This window comes from Misgurnus anguillicaudatus, chromosome 3 (genome assembly GCF_027580225.2).
Source record: "Misgurnus anguillicaudatus chromosome 3, ASM2758022v2, whole genome shotgun sequence".
NCBI classification, from domain to species: domain Eukaryota; kingdom Metazoa; phylum Chordata; class Actinopteri; order Cypriniformes; family Cobitidae; genus Misgurnus; species Misgurnus anguillicaudatus.
Genome location: NC_073339.2, coordinates 13,040,996 through 13,061,637, shown reverse-complemented (window position 1 = coordinate 13,061,637; position 20,642 = coordinate 13,040,996). Strand labels below are relative to the sequence as shown.

The 20,642-nt window shown below is 35.2% G+C and overlaps 1 protein-coding gene across 5 annotated transcripts in view; it reads right to left on the bottom strand.

Moving 5' to 3' along the window:
• The window catches only part of LOC129445276 (uncharacterized), an 88,828-nt gene that overhangs the window by 54,912 nt on the left and 13,274 nt on the right, over window positions 1–20,642 (bottom strand). For 3 of the 5 annotated variants that reach the window (XR_012365805.1, XR_012365807.1, XM_073861684.1), the window contains exons 3-8: window positions 10,360–10,520; window positions 9,860–9,921; window positions 9,580–9,746; window positions 9,101–9,276; window positions 8,834–8,895; window positions 8,486–8,649 (exon numbers count right to left, since the gene is read on the bottom strand). Coding sequence is in view for 1 of the 5 variants with exons in the window: in XM_073861684.1 (XP_073717785.1) it covers window positions 8,486–8,649; window positions 8,834–8,895; window positions 9,101–9,276; window positions 9,580–9,746; window positions 9,860–9,921; window positions 10,360–10,520 (792 nt within the window). In the remaining 4 variants the exon portion in view is untranslated. Of the gene's footprint in view, window positions 1–3,158; window positions 3,323–3,499; window positions 3,562–4,010; window positions 4,277–6,091; window positions 6,256–6,429; window positions 6,492–6,696; window positions 6,878–8,485; window positions 8,650–8,833; window positions 8,896–9,100; window positions 9,277–9,579; window positions 9,747–9,859; window positions 9,922–10,359; window positions 10,521–12,838; window positions 12,902–14,382; window positions 14,475–20,642 lie in introns of those variants that run through there. The other 2 variants (XR_012365806.1, XR_012365809.1) reach the window with 2 other exon arrangements.

The following is a 20,642-nucleotide window of genomic DNA, read 5'->3' as shown; positions in this document are numbered from 1 at the left end:
TACAACACACTGGTAGTAATAAACACCCATTACTGTAGCATTATTATCTAAACAAACTCTAAACAAATAAAAATCTGCTGACACTAGGGGGCCTCCGAGACAATTTTAATTTGAGTTTTTAAAAACATTTTGATTGACGTAATTATGCGTAAGTGCTACATAGAGCAGAGGCCCCCAACCAGCTGGGTCGCAAGAATGTTCTGAAAAAATGTGTATAATAGCTGCGTAATAGCTTATGGGATATTTTGTCCTTCAAGACCCGACTTCAAATAACATTGATCATTTCCACTCTCGTTTTCTCAGTATCTCTCTCTCTCTCTCTCTCTACCAGCGCATTGGCAATCACATTGCTGTCTTTAGAGTTTGTTTGAGTATACAGTACTTCTAAAACACAGAGGTATTATTTATGAATTATTTGCAAATGTACCTCGCAAATCATGTATACGTGAAGACGTTCAACCTTGTAACATCGCAAATGACTGAAAAGTAATTTCAGAATTATCCAGTGATCGTGACACCATGATCAAAATAAACTCCTTAACTGCAGTAATAATATTTTAACGGGTACACTGTAAAAAAATAAAAAGTTGACTTAACTTACATTTTCGAGGCAACTTGCTGCACAGCTTTTTTGAGTTTACTCAACTCTTGGATGATGAAGTTCACCTAACTCAATTTACAGAGTAATGTCAACTTACACCAACAAGTTGAACCAACTTAAACTGATTAGGCTATTAGCAAATTTCTAAGCTTACTCAACTAGTGACTTAAGTCCTCTCAACTATTACAACTGTATAAACACCATTCCAGCATTTATCCCTAAACACCAGACACAAGTTGGTTAACAGACAATCTCTTGTGTTTCTATATAACTGAGTGGTAGAACATTGTGTTTGCAACGCAAAAGGTCATGGGTTCAAACCTAACAAGTACTGATAAAATGTCTAGCTTTTAATGCAGTGTAAGTCGCTTTGGATAAAAGCATCTGCATCTTTTGGACCGTGGGAGTGAACCCACAATGTCACAGAGAGAACATGCAAACTCCACAAAGAAAGGTCTCCTAAACAAGTCTTTGTCTGACTTAGCCCTTGCTTAAACCAGAGACCTTTTTGATTTGAGGCAACAATGATGCGCGCTAACTCATTGTGCTGCCCTCTACACTGAACACACACTTCTCAATCATGGTAACAATGAACAAACATAATTCTTTAAAAAATACTCTAAATACAACATATAACTAACATTAACAACATAACAACATAAATAAAGCCAGAAAACATTAAAAGAGTCATCTTTTTTAGTAAATATTAACCAAAGAAGTGAACATGTCACAATGCATGCTGGGAACCATTCCAACCATTGTTTTTTTTTTATTGCTTGTTCAGATTACTCAGTTTGGCAAGTTGGGTGAACGAATTGGACAAACACTTATACATCTAAGTCCAGTCAACAAAATAATATTTGTTAGCTGAATGATTATGCTCTTTTTATTCAGTGAACACAAAATAATTAACTGACGCCCTTCAACAAAGAAATCTTTGTTCAAGTTACTTAATGTTCTTTGTTGAATGAACATTTTAAAGTTGGATTTTTTACAGTGTACACTTTTAACGTAGGTTTGAAAGGAACCTAAACAGTCCTGTCAATCATCATTAAAATCATATAGTAAACGGAAGTCTCCGTGCCTCCGTGCCCGGCCGCAATTCTTCTGGCATCTCTCCTCATCATCTCCTCCTTCACTTAAACTTGGGGCTCGAACCCGACCTAAGGTCGAGCTGCCTTCAAAAACAGCAAGCCAAGTTCGTTTACCATTAATTATTATGACTAAATAGGCAGGCAATCTCGTGAAACAATGAAAGTAAAACAATCCCCCAAAATATGGTTTTACACACCTATAGAAAATATACAATAAATAAAGCAATTATTAATTTTCCTAATGCATGATTGTTTTATCTTTACTTCTGTTTAAAACGTTATACATTTCGCAAAAGAGGATCTTCAGCACTTTTTCAGTTCGAACAGCAACTACAGGAGCATTTGGATTATGAACTTGTTCAGTTTACTGCTCCAGTGTGCTTTTCCCAATGTGTAAATTGCATTATAAGAATCTTTCTCACCATCCTTGTGTCGAATGCTTCGGGAGAAAGGTCATTTTCGAAATTGATATAAACTGAAGTTGTAACATTTTGCATCAATTTGATTTTAATGATTTAATTAAGGAATTCTCTTTGAAAAAGAGCAGGAAGAAACTCTTTTAGTGGTGAGTTGTATTTAATAAATGTTCTTTACTGATTTGTAAGATTATAACTTGAAAATATTGTTTAATTTAATTACATACATTAATTTCAAGTGAGTACGACATTTTGCGTAAACTTGATTTTGATGATTTAGTCAAGGAATTCTCTTTAAAGAAGAGCAGAAAGAAGAACTTTTAGTTGTTTAATAAATGTTATTTCCTGTGCTGTTCTGATTGTAAAATTATTACTTGATAATATTGTTTAATTTGTTTAAATAATTTTAGCCTGCTTTTGCGTCAACTTGATTTTAATAATTTAATTGAGGAATTATATTTAAAGAAGAACAGACAGAAGCACTTTTTGTTGTAAGTTTTATTAAATAAAGGTTATTTTCTGGGCTTTTTCTGATTGTAAAATTATTACTTGATAATATTGTTTAATTTATTTAAATAATTTTAGCCATTTAATGTTGCACATACGCTGTAAAAAAACACTGGATTTACTAAAAAATATAGACAGTGCATCGTTTTTGCATCCCCTCTTTTAGTAAGTTTTACTAAAAAAATGTAAGCAATGGGGCAGCCTTTATTTTTTCAGTGTATATTGGGGGGGGCAAACCAGCGTTAGCCCAGGGCCTCACAAAGGCTTAACCCGGCACTGCTGTTCACTATATGTATTGTGCAAAAAAGTGGATTTTTTTAGAAGTGGAGGTTTTTGCCAAAAAAGCTTGCAAGCACTTAGAGGGTTGTGTGGCAAAAAACAATAAAACTTGTTAAATGTACCAATGGATTGACTAAAGTGACGTTTGTAAAAATAAGGGATTTCAGTTACTGACTATTAAACTTTACATTGCCATTAATGTTGGAGTAGACTTTCTTCTAGTTTTACATTCCATAAAAGTACATGCAAACAAACACTGACCAGGTTTGGCAGGTGCTGTAACGTTGATGGTGTCATTGCTGATTTTAATGGTCAGGTTTCCATTTGCAAGTGCATCGATAAGGACTCGCTTCACATCTGTCGCATTAGGAGTAGTGCCATTGCTGTCAAATTGAAGTGCTGAATCTACCACAATAGAGCCACTCCTGACAAGAAACAATCACAGTGAGACACGTGCACATAATAAATTAACAAACCACAAAATGAACAAATCATCTGTTAAAATACAAAGCTGTGCCAAGTCACCAATCATTCCAACAAGTAAACAATAGACCAGCCAACCAATATACATGTTTAAAGTAATTTTCTACAATATTATTTACCTGAATTTCTTAATAACCATCCGGATAAACTTTGAAAAACGCTTCTTGTAAACTGGCTCAATCTACAACAGATTGAAAAACAGATTAAAACAAATATCTGGCTTTACATCCATAAATCTGTTTTAATGTGGTCTTCATTTACAAGCAAATAATTCATTTTAAACCCTTTAACTGTTTTTTTTATTTAATCCACTGCTACTAAAATTAAAGGCGGAGTGCACAATGTTTGAAAAACGCTTTGGAAAAGGAGACGGGATCGACTACCAAAACACACTTATAGCCAATCAGCATTAAGGAGCGTGTCTACTTACCGACATCCTTGCCGGGTTGCGTATGTGTGGGGCTGGTCTTTTAAAAGAAGGTCCAGATTCTATTGGGGTAGGGGCGTGTTTGTTTAGGTGATTTCAAATATCAACATTGGCTTTCAAACATTGTGCACTCCGCCTTTAAATAAACTAATAAATTGAATACAGAGGAAATCTAAAAATCTCTCATCAAAGACAAAAATTACCTGTGTGGTGATGTTTTTTATGAGAGATAAGGTTTCTGGAGCACTCATGTTGGAGTAGACGGCCTTGAAAGTATCAACAATGCTGAAACTTAAGTTAATATCTACTGGAGTAGTGCTATTGGCAGATGCTGTTGCATTTGGAGCCGTTGCATTTGGAGCCGTTGCATTTGGGGCCGTTGCATTTGAAGCCGTTGCATTTGGAGCCGTTGCATTTGGGGCCGTTGCATTTGGAGCTGTTGCATTTGGAGCCGTTGCATTTGGGGCTGCTGCATTTAGAGACATCCCATTTACAGGTGGGATTCATGTTTGGGATAAAACAAGGAGGAAATGTTACAACACACTGGTAGTAATAAACATCCATTACTGTAGCATCGATATCTAAACACACTTTAAACAAATGGAAAATTGCTGACGGTTTATAATTTTCTGATGTTTAGAGTACCAAATGAATATCAATCCATGTGCACCTCACTCGGCTTAGAGTCTCATGCAGTTGAAGAATATCGAGGCTGTTTTTTGTTACTATTTTCCATGGACTTTAATTGTTGAGACCAATTTTCTTTATTTAGAGGTGTAAGAGTTTTACCCTTTTCCAGCACTTTGCATACACAGGCTTATCTACTTTCTTAAAATGTCACTTATGGTATGTAGAATATTTATGATACTTTTCAAGAAATGTAATGTATTTGGTAAGATGTAATATTGTGTCATAGTGTAGATAATTTAACTGTAAGCTACAATAAAAATATATTCAGAACTGAAAAATTTACAGAATCACTATGAGAAAAGATTGAAGTTTAAACATGGTGGACTATAATCAATCCATAATCCATAATCAATCTTTCCAGATATTGGTCTTTCAATTTTTCTAGTCCCTAAGGGTAAGACTGACTGATAGATTATCTAAATTTAGGCAATAAAGTAGAGTTAGTAAATGAAGAGCTCAAATGCAAATGCCAGTAAACTATTTGGATGAATGACAGCATGCGAAACGACAATAGATCACATTCAAACTTGTGTCCCTTTTGAGTACTTGGACTTGAGTACTACACCCGAATGTGGCAGCCACATGAACCACAGCGCCCCCTAATGTCTGGTTGAGTTTATTATTATTATTATTTTATTTTTTTCATTTTTAAAATTCTCACTTTCTTCATTTGCGATCATTATCGTTGCATCTTTCATGATGTTGCAACTGTTCACTATATGTCTTGTGCAAAGAAGTGGAATTTTTTAAAAGTGGAGGTTTTTGCCAAAAAAGCTTGCATGCACTTAGAGGGTTGTGCAGCGAATCAAGGGTCAAGTTGTTAAATACCAATGGATTGATTAAAGCAGTGTTCTTCATTGCGCGGCTCGCGAGCCGCATGCGGCTCTGCAAGCTATAATTTGTGGTTCGCATGGCAGTAAATAATACAGTGATATGATCATGGAGAAATGCACTTTTACTGTCTTTTCTGCTCCGGACGCTAACTGTTTTAGAAAACATACCTATTAGATCAAGATGCACGTCGATAAGAGTGTTCAATCGCGTGCAGCGCTTGCACACAGCGATCGTCATATGACATCAAAGTACCGTGAGATCAGACTGCTTGTTATGCTTTCGAATTGCTCTCGCGGCACAAATGTCACTCGCCAACCGTTCTGTGCAGCACCGCATAAAATTAAGAGAAAGGTGGCCCCCTAGTGGTTTGGGGGGCACTGCATACGCACATTATAAGAATGCTTAGTAATAAAATCCTGTTTTTGTCATTAAGGGAAATCATCTTGTCTCAGTTACAAATTTGACAGGTAAATGATAAAGAATGATTCACCCTCATATTTATTGCATTGCAACAGATTGATAAGCAGACATGACTGGATGTAACTTTTGATACTTTGTGGTAAAGGCGGCTCTTCTATTGACCCTGACCTATTAGTGCGGCTCTCATGAAAAAAATAGTGAAGACCACTGGACTAAAGTGACATTTGTAAAAATAAGGCATTTCAGTTACTGATTATTAAACTTTACATTGCCATTAATGTTGGAGTAGACTTTCTTCTAGTTTTACATTCACGTAAAGTACGTGTAAACAAACACTGACCAGGTGTGGCAGGTGCTGTAACGTTGATGGTGTCATTGCTGATTTTGATGGTCACGTTTCCATTTGCAAGTGCATCGATAAGGACTTGCTTCACATCTGTCGCATTAGGAGTAGTGCCATTGCTGTCAAATTGAAGGTCTGAATCTACCACAATAGAGCCACTCCTGACAATAACCAATCACAGTGAGACACGTGCAAATAATAAATGAACAAACTACTAAATTAACAAATCATCTGTTAAAATACAAAGCTGTGCCAAATCACCAATCATTCCAACAAGTAAACAGACCAGCCAACCAATAAACATGCTAAAAGTAATTTTCTACAATATTATTTACCTGAATTTCTTAATAACCATCCGGAGAAACTTTGAAAAACGCTTCTTGTAAACTGGCTCAATCTACAACAGATTGAAAAACAGATTAAAACAAATAACTGGCTTTACATTCATAAATCTGTTTTACTGTGGTCTTCATTTACAAGAAATTACTCATTTTAAACCGTTTAACTGTTTTTTAATTGAATCCACTGCTACTAAAATTAAATAAACTAATAAATTAAATACAGGGGAAATCGAACAATCTCTCAGCAAAGACAAACATTACCTGTGTGGTGATGTTTTTTATGAGAGTTATGGTTTCTGGAGCATTCATGTTGGAGTAGGCGTCCTTGAAAGTATCAACAATGCTGAAACTTAAGTTAAACTCTAATGGAGTAGTGATATTGGCAGATGCTGTTACATTTGGAGCCGTTGCATTTGGGGCCGTTGCATTTGGGGCCGTTGCATTTGGAGCCGTTGCATTTGGGGCCGTTGCATTTGGGGCTGCTGCATTTAGAGACATCCCATTTACAGGTGGGATTCATGTTTGGGATAAAACAAGGAGGAAATGTTACAAAACACTGGTAGTAATAAACATCCATTACTGTAGCATTATTATCTAAACAAACTCTAAACAAATTTGAAAACTGCTGACAGTTTATAATTTTCTGAAGTTTAGATTACTAAACGAATATCAATCTAGTTAACTCGGCTAAGAGTCTCATGCAGTTGAAGAATATTGAGGCTGCTTTTTGCTAATATTTTCTTTGGACTTTAATAAATTGTGAGACCAGTTTTCTCTATTTATTTTATTTTCCAACATTTTGCATGCACAGGCTCATCTATTGTTTTGAAATGTCACTTACTGTATATGTAGAAAATTAAGATACTTTATTTTTGAGACCAATATGGAAACCAACTGAACTGATAGAAATGCTGAATTAAGAGAGTCCTCAGAGTCACATTCTTTTGATTGCTTTTGCCAGTTTTCTCTATTTAGAGGTGTAAGAGTTTTGTCTTTTCCAGCATTTTGCATGCACAGACTCATCTATTTTCTTAAAATTGTCACTTACAGTATGCAGGATGTTTAAGATGCTTTTCAAGAAATGTAATGTATTTGGTAAGATGTAATATTGTGTCATAATAGTATATGTAGTGTGTCAAACTTAACTGTAAACTATAATAAAAAAATATTCTCACTGAGAACTGAAATCTGTGACAATAATAACATTTCTTCAGGGGTATAAAAATCTAGACACTACTAGTACAGAATCAGAACAAGCCATCACTATGAGGGAAGATTGCAGTTTAAAATGGTGACTAAACATACAAACAGGGTGGACTATAATCAATATTTCGAGATATTTTTATAGTTCCTCAGAGTAAGACTGCCTGATAGATTACCTAAATTTAGGCAATAAAGTAGAGTTAGTAAATGAAGAGCTCAGGTGCAAAAGCTGGCAAACACCACATCCTTAAAAAAATAGGATAGTGATATTGACCTTCTTGCCACAAATTAAATGTTTATCGAATACCTTCGCATTAAATCCGTTTAAACCCAGCCTTAGGCCATTTAGAAATACCAGTTTGTTGGTAGAATCAGCTAAACATAGATTTTTTAGCAAGTGCCAGTAAACTATTTGGATGAAAGAAGGCATGATAAACGACCATGGATCATATTCAAACTTGTGTCCCTTTTGAGTACTTGGACCTGAATACTACCCAAATGTGGCAGCCATATAGCACCCCCTAAAGTGTGGTTCAGTTTCTTAATTTTTACATTCTCACTTTCATCATTTGCAATCTTTATAGTTGCATCTTTTGTGATTTTGCAACTGTTCACTATATGTCTTATGCAAAAAAGAGGATTTTTTTTAGAAGTAAAAGCTTGCAAGCACTTAGAGGGTTGTGCGGCAAAAAACAATAAAACTTGTTAAATACCAATGGATTGACTAAAGTGACATTTGTAAAAATAAGGCATTTCAGTTACTGATTATTAAACTTTACATTGCCATTAATGTTGGAGTAGACTTTCTTCTAGTTTTACATTCACGTACGTGCAAACAAACACTGACCAGGTGTGGCAGGTGCTGTAACGTTGATGGTGTCATTGCTGATTTTGATGGTCAGATTTCCACTTGCAGCTGCATCAGTAAGGACCTGCTTCACGTCTGTCACATTAGGAGTAGTGCCATTGCTGTCAAATTGAAGTGCTGAATCTACCACAATAGAGCCACTCCTGACAATAAACAATCACAGTGAGACACGTGCAAATGAAAAATGAACAAACTACTAAATTAACAAATCATCTGTTAAAATACAAAGCTGTGCCAAGTCACCAATCGTTCCGATAAGTAAACAATTGACCAACCAACCAATATTCATGTTTAAAGTAATTTTCTACAATATTATTGGATATTTACCTGAATTTCTTAATAACCATCCGGATAAACTTTGAAAAACGCTTCTTGTAAACTGGCTCAATCTACAACATATTGAAAAAACGATTAAAACAAATATCTGGCTTTACATCCATAAATCTGTTTTACTGTGGTCTTCATTTACAAGAAATTACTCATTTTAAACAGTTTATCTGTTTTATAATTGAATCCACTGCTACTAAAACTAAATAAACTAATAAATTTAATACTGGGGAAATGTAACAATTTCTCATCAGAGACAAAAATTACCTGTGTGGTGATGTTTTTTATGAGAGATAAGGTTTCTGGAGCACTCATGTTCGTGTAGACGGCCTTGAAAGTATCAACAATGCTGAAACTTAATTTCAATTCTACTGGAGTAGTGCTATTGGCAGAGGCTGTTGCATTTGAAGCCATTGCATTTGGAGCCGTTGCATTTGGGGCTGCTGCATTCAGAGACATCCCATTTACAGGTTGGATTTGGGATAAAACAAGGAGGAAATGTTACAACACACTGGTAGTAATAAACATCCATTACTGTAGCATCATTATCTAAACAAACTCTAAACAAATGGAAAATTGCTGACGGTTTATAATTTTCTGAAGTTCAGATTACTAAACGCATATCAATCTAGTTCACTCGGCTAAGAGTCTCAAGCAGTTGAAGAATATTGAGGCTGCTTTTTGCTAATATTTTCCTTGGACTTTAATTTGTGAGACCAGTTTTTTATGTGCAAACACACACTGACCAGGTGGTGGTGGAGGCGCTGTAACATTGATAGTGCTATTGTTGATTTTGAGGGTCACATTTCCAGCTGCAACTGCATCAATAAGGAGTTGCCTTACATTTGTCTCATTGGGGCTAGTGCCATTGTTGTTAAACTGAAGTGCCCCATTTGTCACAATGGAGCCATTCCTGAAGGGGAACAACCACAGTGAAACGCATGCAAATTATATATGAACCAATCAATTCATGTTTTTAAATACTTTAAAATTATTCAGCATAAGAAACTCTCAGAAAATATTTACCTGAATTCCCGAATCAACATTTTTTGGAAGTTTGGAAAACTGCTTTTGTAAACTGGCTCAATCTACAACAGATTGAAAAACAGATTAAGACACAGTATGACAGATATCCATCTTACTTTACGTCCATAATCGTATTAAACTCTGGATTTCATTTACTGGCGAACTACTCATTCTAAACCGTTTAACTGTTTTTAAGTGTCAAACTGCACCCTTAGAACGAATGTGTTAAAAACAACACATTAGTGTTGATTCATAAGTGTTGACGCATGAATCCACCCATCTCTGTGTTATTATTGAAACAACACAACTTGTCACAAAATTAACACAAAATGACACATAATGTGTTAAAAGCTCAAAGCACAAAGATGTGTAAAAAAATGAACGCGTTCTTTTTAAGAGTGTGATTGCTTTGGAATAAGGCTACTACTACTAAAAATGTTTTAATTAATTCATGATAGGCTGGGTTAATCTAACAATCTTTTATCAAAGACAAATATTACCTGAGTGGTGATGTTGTTTATCAGAAATAAGGTTTCTGGAGCACTCATGTTGGAGTAGACAGTCTGGAAAGTGTCAGCAATGCTGAAACTTATTTTAATCTCTTTAGGTGGAGCAGTGATGTTGCCAGGGGATTGCCCATTGCCAGGCACGGGTAGGATTCCTATTTAGGATAATAGAAGGGGGTGGTTCAACATATGAGGATGGACTAAACCAGTAGTTTTTACACTATGGGTCAGGACCCACTTGTGGTTCACACATTGGGATAAGGTGGGTCACGCAAGGTCACTTATTGGCTACAGTGATTTTGATATTTATTCAAAAAGTTATTTTAATACTGCAATTACACTTACATTTCTTTTATAAAATGATAATTAAAATAAAAAGTACTCAAATGTAAGAGAGAAAATGTGTGTTTTGCTCATATTTACATTTAAAAATATGTTCGTGGGTATAGGCTAGTTTACTCATCTAAGTGAGTTGTAAAATGAAAAGTTTGGGAACCACTGGACTAAACGTTTAAGTAGACCTACTATGTAATTTGTGTAGTTCAGGGCTGCGTTTCCCGACAACGTTCTCCCTTAGCGCGCTACGAAGACTCTTAAGTTAAACCTTAACTACAGTTATACCTTTTCTAGGCGTGTTTCCCGAACTGTACCTCAGCGGGTTTCTTAAGGTATAGTTTCCTACGTACGACGTTACCAGGTGCTGTCCATGGCGATGGTGCTGAATAGGTTGATATCGATCGCTCGACAATCAATTGTTCACTTTATCTAATATGTTTCGGTGCGTTATAAGATAGCAGTGTTCTTTATTAAAGAAACATTTAAGAAACATTTCAAGTTAAATTTATTAGGAATATCTTCAAATTGCAAACAACTAAATTCAACCTTATTATAGTATATTTTATTTTATATTAAACCCGTGCAAAACTCGCAACTTCATGTCCAAAAGTATAATGCATAAACTGCTCCAATGCATCCATTATCCCTTCACTTTAAAGGATAATTTATATAAGGGGTTTCCAATAAATGCGTTGCACAGGGAAATAAGGTGGGTCGTGCAAGTCACCTGGCTTGGCATTACACTTAAAATATAGAAAAACAAATTGTTGTTCATTAGTTCACGCGTTTATGTGCTTGGACACTGCGCAAGCAGCACGTTTACAATGCGGATAACGCTTAATGGACGCATTTCTGGAGCCGCGCCTGTCTGTTTACCTTAAATATAACATAAAATATATATTATATGATATATAAATATATAGTATGATTGTTTTAGGTTTAAGCTTTGATTAGTTTTAATGTGGAAATTTTTTTTGACCTTATACAAGCAATTATCAAGTGGAGCATTTTTAATGTTTATAAAGAATATGGCATGCAGTTGCCTCAAAGTTATAAAACATTAAAAAAACTTCGATGCAAAGTCGAATTAACATCAATAATAATATTTAGGAAAATCAACAATTATGATTTCGTGATGAATGTGCTCCCGTGGCATGCAATTTTTTAACTTGATTTGTTTTATTTGCAGCTAAAATAGCCGGTAAACTAAAGATTTAACAGATATGAAATGCACAAATAAAATAGTAAGATTCGCTGTATAGCTGCCTGCCTTGTTTCACCAACTCCTCCACCCAAAATCTTTTTTTAATAGTTTCTTTAGCCTGTAATAATAGTTCACAGCTGATGTTCCTTTGGAAAAAAAAATATAAAAAATCTAACAACCATCAGTGTAATAATGTCTAATTACGTGAATGTTTTATTCTTTAAATAAATAAAAAATGCCTAATTTAACACGGAGTGTACTTCAACTTTCTTTTACACAGATATTTAGTTATATAGACTGCAATCTACACAAGCTTTTATCACAGTCATGGCCCCTAGCGGAGTCAAGTGGGATAAGGTAAAGCTAAGATTGCTCCAGACCAACCTTCCGAACGAACGACTTACAGAAGGGATACGTAACTAAGAACGTTTCGGGAAACACGTATTAACGATAAGGTACAGCTTAAGGTACAACTTAAGAACGACGTAGAGCTAAGAAGGTTTCGGGGAACGCAGCCCAGGCTTTTAACTTTAACTTAACTTAAAATAAACTGTCACTCATTACACCACTAGTGAATGTTGGTATGACATTAATACAGCAGAATTATCACCGACCTGCAGAACTGCATATTTTGTTAGTCATATTTACTTAAACTAGGGTGTGTCAAATGAGACAGACATACAAAATGTGTTATTCTGCTGATCATTAAAGAATTATGTTGAATGCCTGCTAAAAAACTGCTACCCTAGCACAGCTAATGTTTTTTTAGCACAACTAATGATACTCAAACTCTCTGGTATTAATTTTAACAATAAAATTAAATATAAAAATAATATTTTAATAATTTAAAATCTTTTGAATTGAATTGAATTGATGTATATGTAAAATAAGCAGATGCTAAAGAGTGATTTGGTATTGTGACAAGATACTTACCAAATAGGCACAGAACGGCAAATATAATCCTCCACTCCATTGTTCTGTTGTTTTAGTAATATTCTTTAAAAAAAGACATACAAAAGATTATTACCAAACACATTCCTAATCAGTGACGTGCACAGACCTACGCAGGGGCGAAAGGACAAAAAGGGTTTTCTTTCTTTTGTTACCGATGCTGTTACAGATGCGTAACACATCAGTAAATCAAAAATCCCTAAATATTAATATGACTAAATATATACTTTTATTTGTTTTTTTGTTTTTTTCGAAAAACAAAATGAGAATAAGGAAGGTTGTTATGTTAAAATTATATTCATTTAAAAGATAATATAAAAACTTGTTTACTGTGGTGCACGAATTAACAGCTTTACCGTGTTATTTTTCTTTTACTATAATAAAACCAAGAATATTTGTTATAATTGAAAATATAGGTTAAAACTTAAATGTGGTCATTTTAAAGAAAACTAATACTAACTAGACTGGTAGTATTTAAAAGAGCACCCAAGTAGGCTACATCCTAATTATATTATTAAAATAACTAGAATATTGTTTGTCAAAAATACGGTAGCAATCGAGGTTTTATTGTAGTTAATTAAGCTTAACTCACACGCTGCCACATTTATTGCATTTTTTAAAACACATTTACATGTTTCTTAATACCTGTCATGCAGCTCGTGATGTAGCCGATGCGGTTCAGACACTGCGGTTTAGTCCTGTTAAAAATTCTCACTTGTGTTCAAGTTCTTGCGATGCCGCGCACACAAATCAGCAGTGCCGACACCTTTTATCACGCATCTTTCAACTATTTTTACAGGTTTGTTCATATTATTTTGTATTATCATTGTTGTTAGCAGCAATGGTAACACATTTTATTTATTATTATGACTACTTTTATGATTATTTACACTATGACGAACATAGGGCACATTATCAATTGAGACAAATGGAATTTCATTATTTCCAAGTGGGTGATAAAATAAAATTAAAAATCCACATGGGAGGTGCATCTGATAACAGAATCTACACTGTAAAAAATACTTTCCTGCCTTAAAAAGTCATTTCAACTTACTATTATTAATCTTGACTATGAGTTGTTATAACTACAGGTGAGTTGTTATAACTTATAAAATTAAGTTGACTTTTCTCAACTATATTGTATAAGTTGTGACAACTCATCTCTGTTGACATGACTTGTAAATCTGAGTTGATTTAACAAAAAAATTTAAGGCAGCAAAGTATTTTTACAGTGTAAGTACAGTGTAAGTATAACCTTTTTCAATGTATAGACAACAAAGAGGCACTTATATTAATGGGTTAAATAAAACATTATGATATATTCAATATCACAAAAGATAAAAAAAATACAAACATATTGTAGAAATCAGCACAAAATTATTTCAGAACTTTTTTATGAAAAATAATAAAGTGTGTGGGTATACCACCATTGCAATAAAAGTTTTATTAAGCACAATCCCCAAAAAATGTTAATCACAAATATATGTACACGTAATAAAAAATAAATGAAATGTTCTTTAGCTTACTTTTGAAAAGTCAACAATCTCTGTAAATCCAAATGGCAGTCCTTTGAGGGTGAAGACAAGTTAAATAAATGGCATCTGTAATGCAGAGTACCAGTCAGGTGAGCTGGTATTTAAAGTGAGGTCACGTTTTTACCTTTTTTTAAGACAAGAATGAACCAATGACAGCTCAGCTGTGAAATAGTTGACAGACTTGATGAACAATGTAAAATTATACAACATTGCTTTCTACTACATGACTGTCAATGAAGACAATGAGCACAGTCTAGGCCTATTGTGTGCTTAATACCATCATTTATCAGAATCCTTTCTTTTGTGTTCAACAGAGTAAAGAAACTTACAGGGGCGGTTTCCCGGACAGGGATTAGCTTTATCCAGGACTAGGCCTTAGTTTAATTAGGAAATATAACAAGTTGCCTTACTAAAAACATTATCTGTGTGCATTTTGAGGCTCTGGTGTATTTTAAGATATGTCAGTTCAAGATGTTTTCAGTTTGGACAGCTCTTAAAAATGTTTTAGTCTATCTAGGACTAGTCTATTCCCTTCCCGGGAAACCGCCTCATAGAGTTTAGAACAACATAAGAGTAAATGATAACAGAATAAAAAAAAATTAAAGACCATGGTACGCTGTATGACATCCTGCTCCAAAATAACCAATCATAAATAACAGTGAATCATATGACTACAAAACATGAAGAATGCAGCTGACAAGTTCCATTCTTCATAACTCCAAAAGGTCATATAAAACAATAAAGGTGTTACATAAGTACAGAAATACCATAGAAGAACCATTTGACTAGCCATTGACAAGTTCTTAAAATAACCATGTCTTTCTTATCTTTTGATTTCTTATCTTTTGATTTTTTTCATGGGTATATGAAAGGTAGCAAAAAATTTATTTTACCAACGTTTCGAAGCCTTTGTCAAGGTATAATTTCGCACTGAGTACAGCAAGCATTAATAGACAATCATTAACAGGTGAATACAATTAATCAAATACAATCAATCAATTAATCTTTCTAAGAAAATAGATAACGCTCACTCAAAATAATTCTACCAATATAAATTTTTAGTTAGGGCGGCAATTTTTTTACAGTGTAAGTGTGTTCCCCCTGAAGTGTCTCTTAGGAAGCTTCTTAACACTCTGCCTCTAAGTTCGACGTAACAATGGCGCTGTCCCAAGTGAAGGTGCTGAATTATTTGCGATCGATCGCTCAGGGATCGGTTTCCACTTCACGCGAAGGTGCATTACGGCATTAAGAAAGACAGCACGTTCTATACAAATGGAACATTATCAACTTATTCCTGTAACATTTATTTTAACATAGTTTAAGTTATCCGTAAAATATAGACTATTAATTAAATTATCAAATTGTCAGTAATACGGGTAGACGAACCGGGTATCCCTCGCTAATCATCCACCCTCCTTATCCCGTTGTGCCACTTGTTTCGCTTCTAGACATGGGTTTAACGACTTTAAAAAGGTTGAGTCAACTTGCAACCTTTTTTAATTATAATAAACACATTACTTAATACAAATGCAACAAAATTAAGTTTAGTTAACTAATAGTTTAAATATATATTACTCTGTTAGTTTAATTTACTTTCCTTTCTTATGGTTTGTTGTTGTTTCCATAAACATTGATTTAGACTTCATATTTCTGTGAGATGAGGGCACGAATTGTTTATTCAATCAGTGCCCCCCCCCCACCAATTTTGTTTTGGGCAGCTGTAAAGCGCGACATCAGTATGCAGTCTATGGACAAACACCAGTCTTCTGAACAATGGTAACTATACAAAACTCAAAAGAAGAAACAGAAACTCTTCCAAATCTCGAAGATAAATGAACATTAAAAACGAACAAGTCTTTCTTTTTAGTTAAAAACACATAAAATAGAGTTTAAATTTAAATTATACTCTCCAAATGCAATCCCGTGCAAAGCATGCTGGGAACTACGAGTCCACTGCCTAGTTAGTTATGTTTAATATTAAAATCACGTAGTTTCAACACAAAATTATTACGTTAATTTTCTTCTTACAAATTTGAGTGGATTATACATGATAAAATGAAGTTGAATTTACTCAGTGATGTGTTCGTTAATTATTTAAATTATTATGCTATTTTAACTCATATTTTGATTAAAAAAAATTGTAACACAGTTTACTCATTTTATTTAGTTAAATCTACTAAGGCACAGAAACACTTTTTACCGAAGATTCAGCAGCTCCATAATAATGAGTTGTCTTGGGAATCGAAATTTTTCTAATATCAGGCAAAATGTCAAAAGGGTTTAAGTTTTGCCGAATAAAAAAATTAACATGGACTAAAAGGCTCTGCAGCAGGTTGAAGTCTGTTTCCCCTAATTTCCCTTGTAGTGTTTTTATAGCGTTTTTATCACATACGTTTATCGTTTATTCTTTATAAACGTTTGAAAGTTTTAATGGCTACTGAGATGTATGTGTGCATTTAGCCTATGTAATAGTTCTTAATGGTAAGTCAATTATTTTTACAGTGAATCATGTATATGTATAATATATATTTATTATGTATGCAAACTTTTAAAACAAACAGTATAATGTAATAATATGTTAAAAGACATACCCTAATATAAGTCTTAAAATGTCCACAAAATAAAATCATTGTCAGCATACCATAGTTTTACTAATACTGCGCTGCGCTGAATTCTAGAGACTGCTGCACAGTGGCGGCAATCGTTTTGCGCGCAAACAACGCTAAGAGAGAGCTTACGAATGGTACAGATCAACCTTATGAATGTGTGACTTACAGAAGATATATTTAAGTTAGCGTGCGAACGTGTCTGGAATCATGCCATAGGGTTAAGAGAGAGGTTAAGGAATAGGCAAGGTAAAGAACTACTAGCGATAAGAACGTTTTGGGGAACCGGGCCCAGGACAAGAATAAATACACAACGATATCATCCAACATCTGTCAATAGAAAACATTTATAGATAACAGGTTGAATCAAAATCGACATTTAGAACATAAGGAGCAAGAGTTCTTTATTTATGTATCCAGTAAGCTTTACGTTTAACTAAAATACGATCAAGATCCCCACCTCTCCTCGGTAAAGGAACTCGCCCGATACCTACATAACGTAGAGAAGCAATGGGATAGTTAGACTCAACAAAATGTGCAGCCAATAGTTTATTTTTATGCATTGATTGCTTAAAGGACCTTCATGGACCATTTGCAGTCAAAAATGTTTTTTCTATGGCATCTGTAGTGCATATGTAGTAGTACCTTTATTGTTATGAGTGTTAACTTTAGACTATTATCACATTATTTTATATTTTGGTTATATTGTTTTGTTATTGATGCTGGCTTTAATACCTCAAAGACTTTAAATGCCCTATAGGGGGCAGAAGGACAATTTCTCCAAGGCACTTTCTTCAAAAGTGAAATTGACCTTCCTGAAGAGCTTAACAATGTCGCCCAGTGGTGGCCAGTGACTTCTTTTTTGAGGGCGCACAAAGAGATGCGCAAATTTGCCAGATACTCACTTAATCTCATGTGTAATCAGAAGTTAGTGTCTTGCGAGTATTTTGTGAATCTCTTTTATCATAAATTCTTTCGACGTGTGTGCAGCAGGCATGTATTTTGACAAGATGCATGATGCACATGGTTCACATGACACCGCGAACCCATATTTTGAATTTGCGCACCTCGGAAGAGAAGTCACCGGTCGCCACTGGAGTTGCCCCTGAATAAGATGAATCAAAGAAAACCAAACCTCTGGTTTAGCAGAACTAAGATTTTTTTCAATGTTGCTCTCCACAGAGATGGCTATAAGAAGATCAATAACAACCTGAAACTGAGTTACAGAACAGTGGCCAGGGTCATACAGAGTTTGTTTTAGATTGTTTGCACTCAAAACAGGACTGGCAAGGGTCGATCAAAGAAGTTGAGCCTTTTGCGTGCAGAAGCTGGCTTCAAAAACAGGTGCATGAGTGCTGCCAATATTGTTCAAGAGCTATACAATTTGATTCAAATGGACGTTGTCCTAAAAGGAATCCTTTTCTAAAGCTGACTCACAAGAAATCAAACACACAGTTGATTAATTTCTGTACTATTGAAAAGATACATACATACATACATACATACATACATACATACATACATACATACATACATACATACACATACATACATACATACATACATACATACATACATACATACATACATACATACATACATACATACATACATATATATATATATATATATATATATATATATATATATACACATACATATATACATATATACATACATATATACATATATACTATGAAAGAATATTGGGTTGGGTCCCCTACCATAACCATTTCACACCAAACAAAAAATCCAAACTAGCTATCCAAAATCTTTGTCTACAATTTAATAATGCAGATTTTCTTTTGCTATTGTTTTGACCACAATTATCAGTATTTTTAGAGACCTACAATGTCTGAAGCTAAGATGATTTATTGTGCAAATGTACATTTAATTGAAAAATACAGTACTGTAATCAAATATTCAGAGAAAATGCAACATTCTTAGACAAAGATTAAAGATAATTGTGACCCTGCCCTGCCTTTATTTTTACATAAAATCATTCTGTGAAAATATAAACTTGATATATCTAATATTGACGGAGTAATCTTATGTCAGTGATTGAAATCATAGTGGTCTCAATAGGTGGCCTTTCTGTGTGGAGTTTGCTTGTTCTCCCTGTGTCAGCGTGGGTTTACTCCCACAGGCCAAAAACATGCAAATTGGCAAAGTGTCTGTATTAAAGGCCTTGAGTATTTCATTGTGTATATAGTTAGATATTATTTCAACTGTCCATTAGAGGGCAGCATGTGCTTGTGCTTTTATGTTGCAGCAGCCTCATGGCTGAACCGCGTGGAGGGTTAAGATGTTATGTCCTTGGTTCCTGCATTTTGCCTAAATTTCCAGGTGATTCATGAAGTAGTTTCATTCAGTTTGTGTCAATGATGAAATGTGAGTATTTCAGTTGTTAAATCTGGAGCTAAAATTATTCATGGCACTAGTAATCAGCTTGTCTGAATAAAACTTGAATTAAACTGGTTCTTGCCATGAAATATAGTGTAGATACTGGAATGGCGTAAAGAAGAAAAATGAAAAACAACAACAATGCATCTTTTCTAGAAATTGACCTTCTGCCTTAAATAAGACTGGTTCAAAAATGCTTGACCAAAGCTTGTATTTGTCACGGTAGGAAATCCACTGTTTCCTCCGTGTCATGTTTTGTGTGTGTGTGTGTGTGTGTGTGTGTGTGTGTGTGTTTACTTACCTCTCTCCCATGTGCTCGTTACCCTCATCCCATTCACCTGTGTGTTGATTGTCTCGCTCCAGCTGCTCATCATTACATGCTCTCCATAAAGACTCACTCAACTCTCTGTTCCCTGCCAGATCCTCACTCTATGTTTGCCTCCAGTGTTGTTTGGATTACTGTGTCACCGTGTTTGTATTATCGTGTCGTCGAGTTGGATTGTATGTTGTAGCTGTCGTCTTAGTGTGGATGTTCCTGTGTTCAGTCTGGGTTTTCACCACTGCTAACCACTCCACCAACGCTGCCATCAACATCACCGTCACCAACTCACCACCGTAGTCTGCCTCCACCATTGCCACCATCACTGGACATTTTCCTGCCTGGCCTCTCATTCAGTCGTTTATTCCTGTGTGTTGTTTAAATAAATATTGTGTTTCACCTGCAACTGCTTCCATCTCCTAGTGTGTCATTACAGAAGGATCTGGCCAACATGGAAGCAGCAGGCGATCAACCCACCTCCACTTTAGAGGACTTCCTTCAGCGTACGCTACAACGAATGGATCATCAAGATAAATCCATCGAAGAGATGCGTAAGGCCGTCCATGCAATGGTGGCGAAAGTGTCCGAGCTCTCCCAGCGATCTCAACACCCACCGCTAACCACTGCGCCACCCACGCCGCTCACACCATCCTTACCTTCAGGGGGTAGTTTTCCGCCCGAGCCACGACTGCCTATACCCGAGAAGTATTCCGGTGAACCAAATTACTGTCGCCCTTTTTGTCTCACTGTTCTCTTCACTTTGCCCAACAGCCCAGAACTTTCTGCCTTGAGGAGACTAAAGTGGCGTTCACACTCTCTCTGCTCTCGGGTAAGGCTGCCTTCTGGGGGGCGGCGGTGTGGGAGAATAGAGACATCATCTGCTCCTCATTCACCCTCCTCTCGGAAGAGATGAAGAAGGTCTT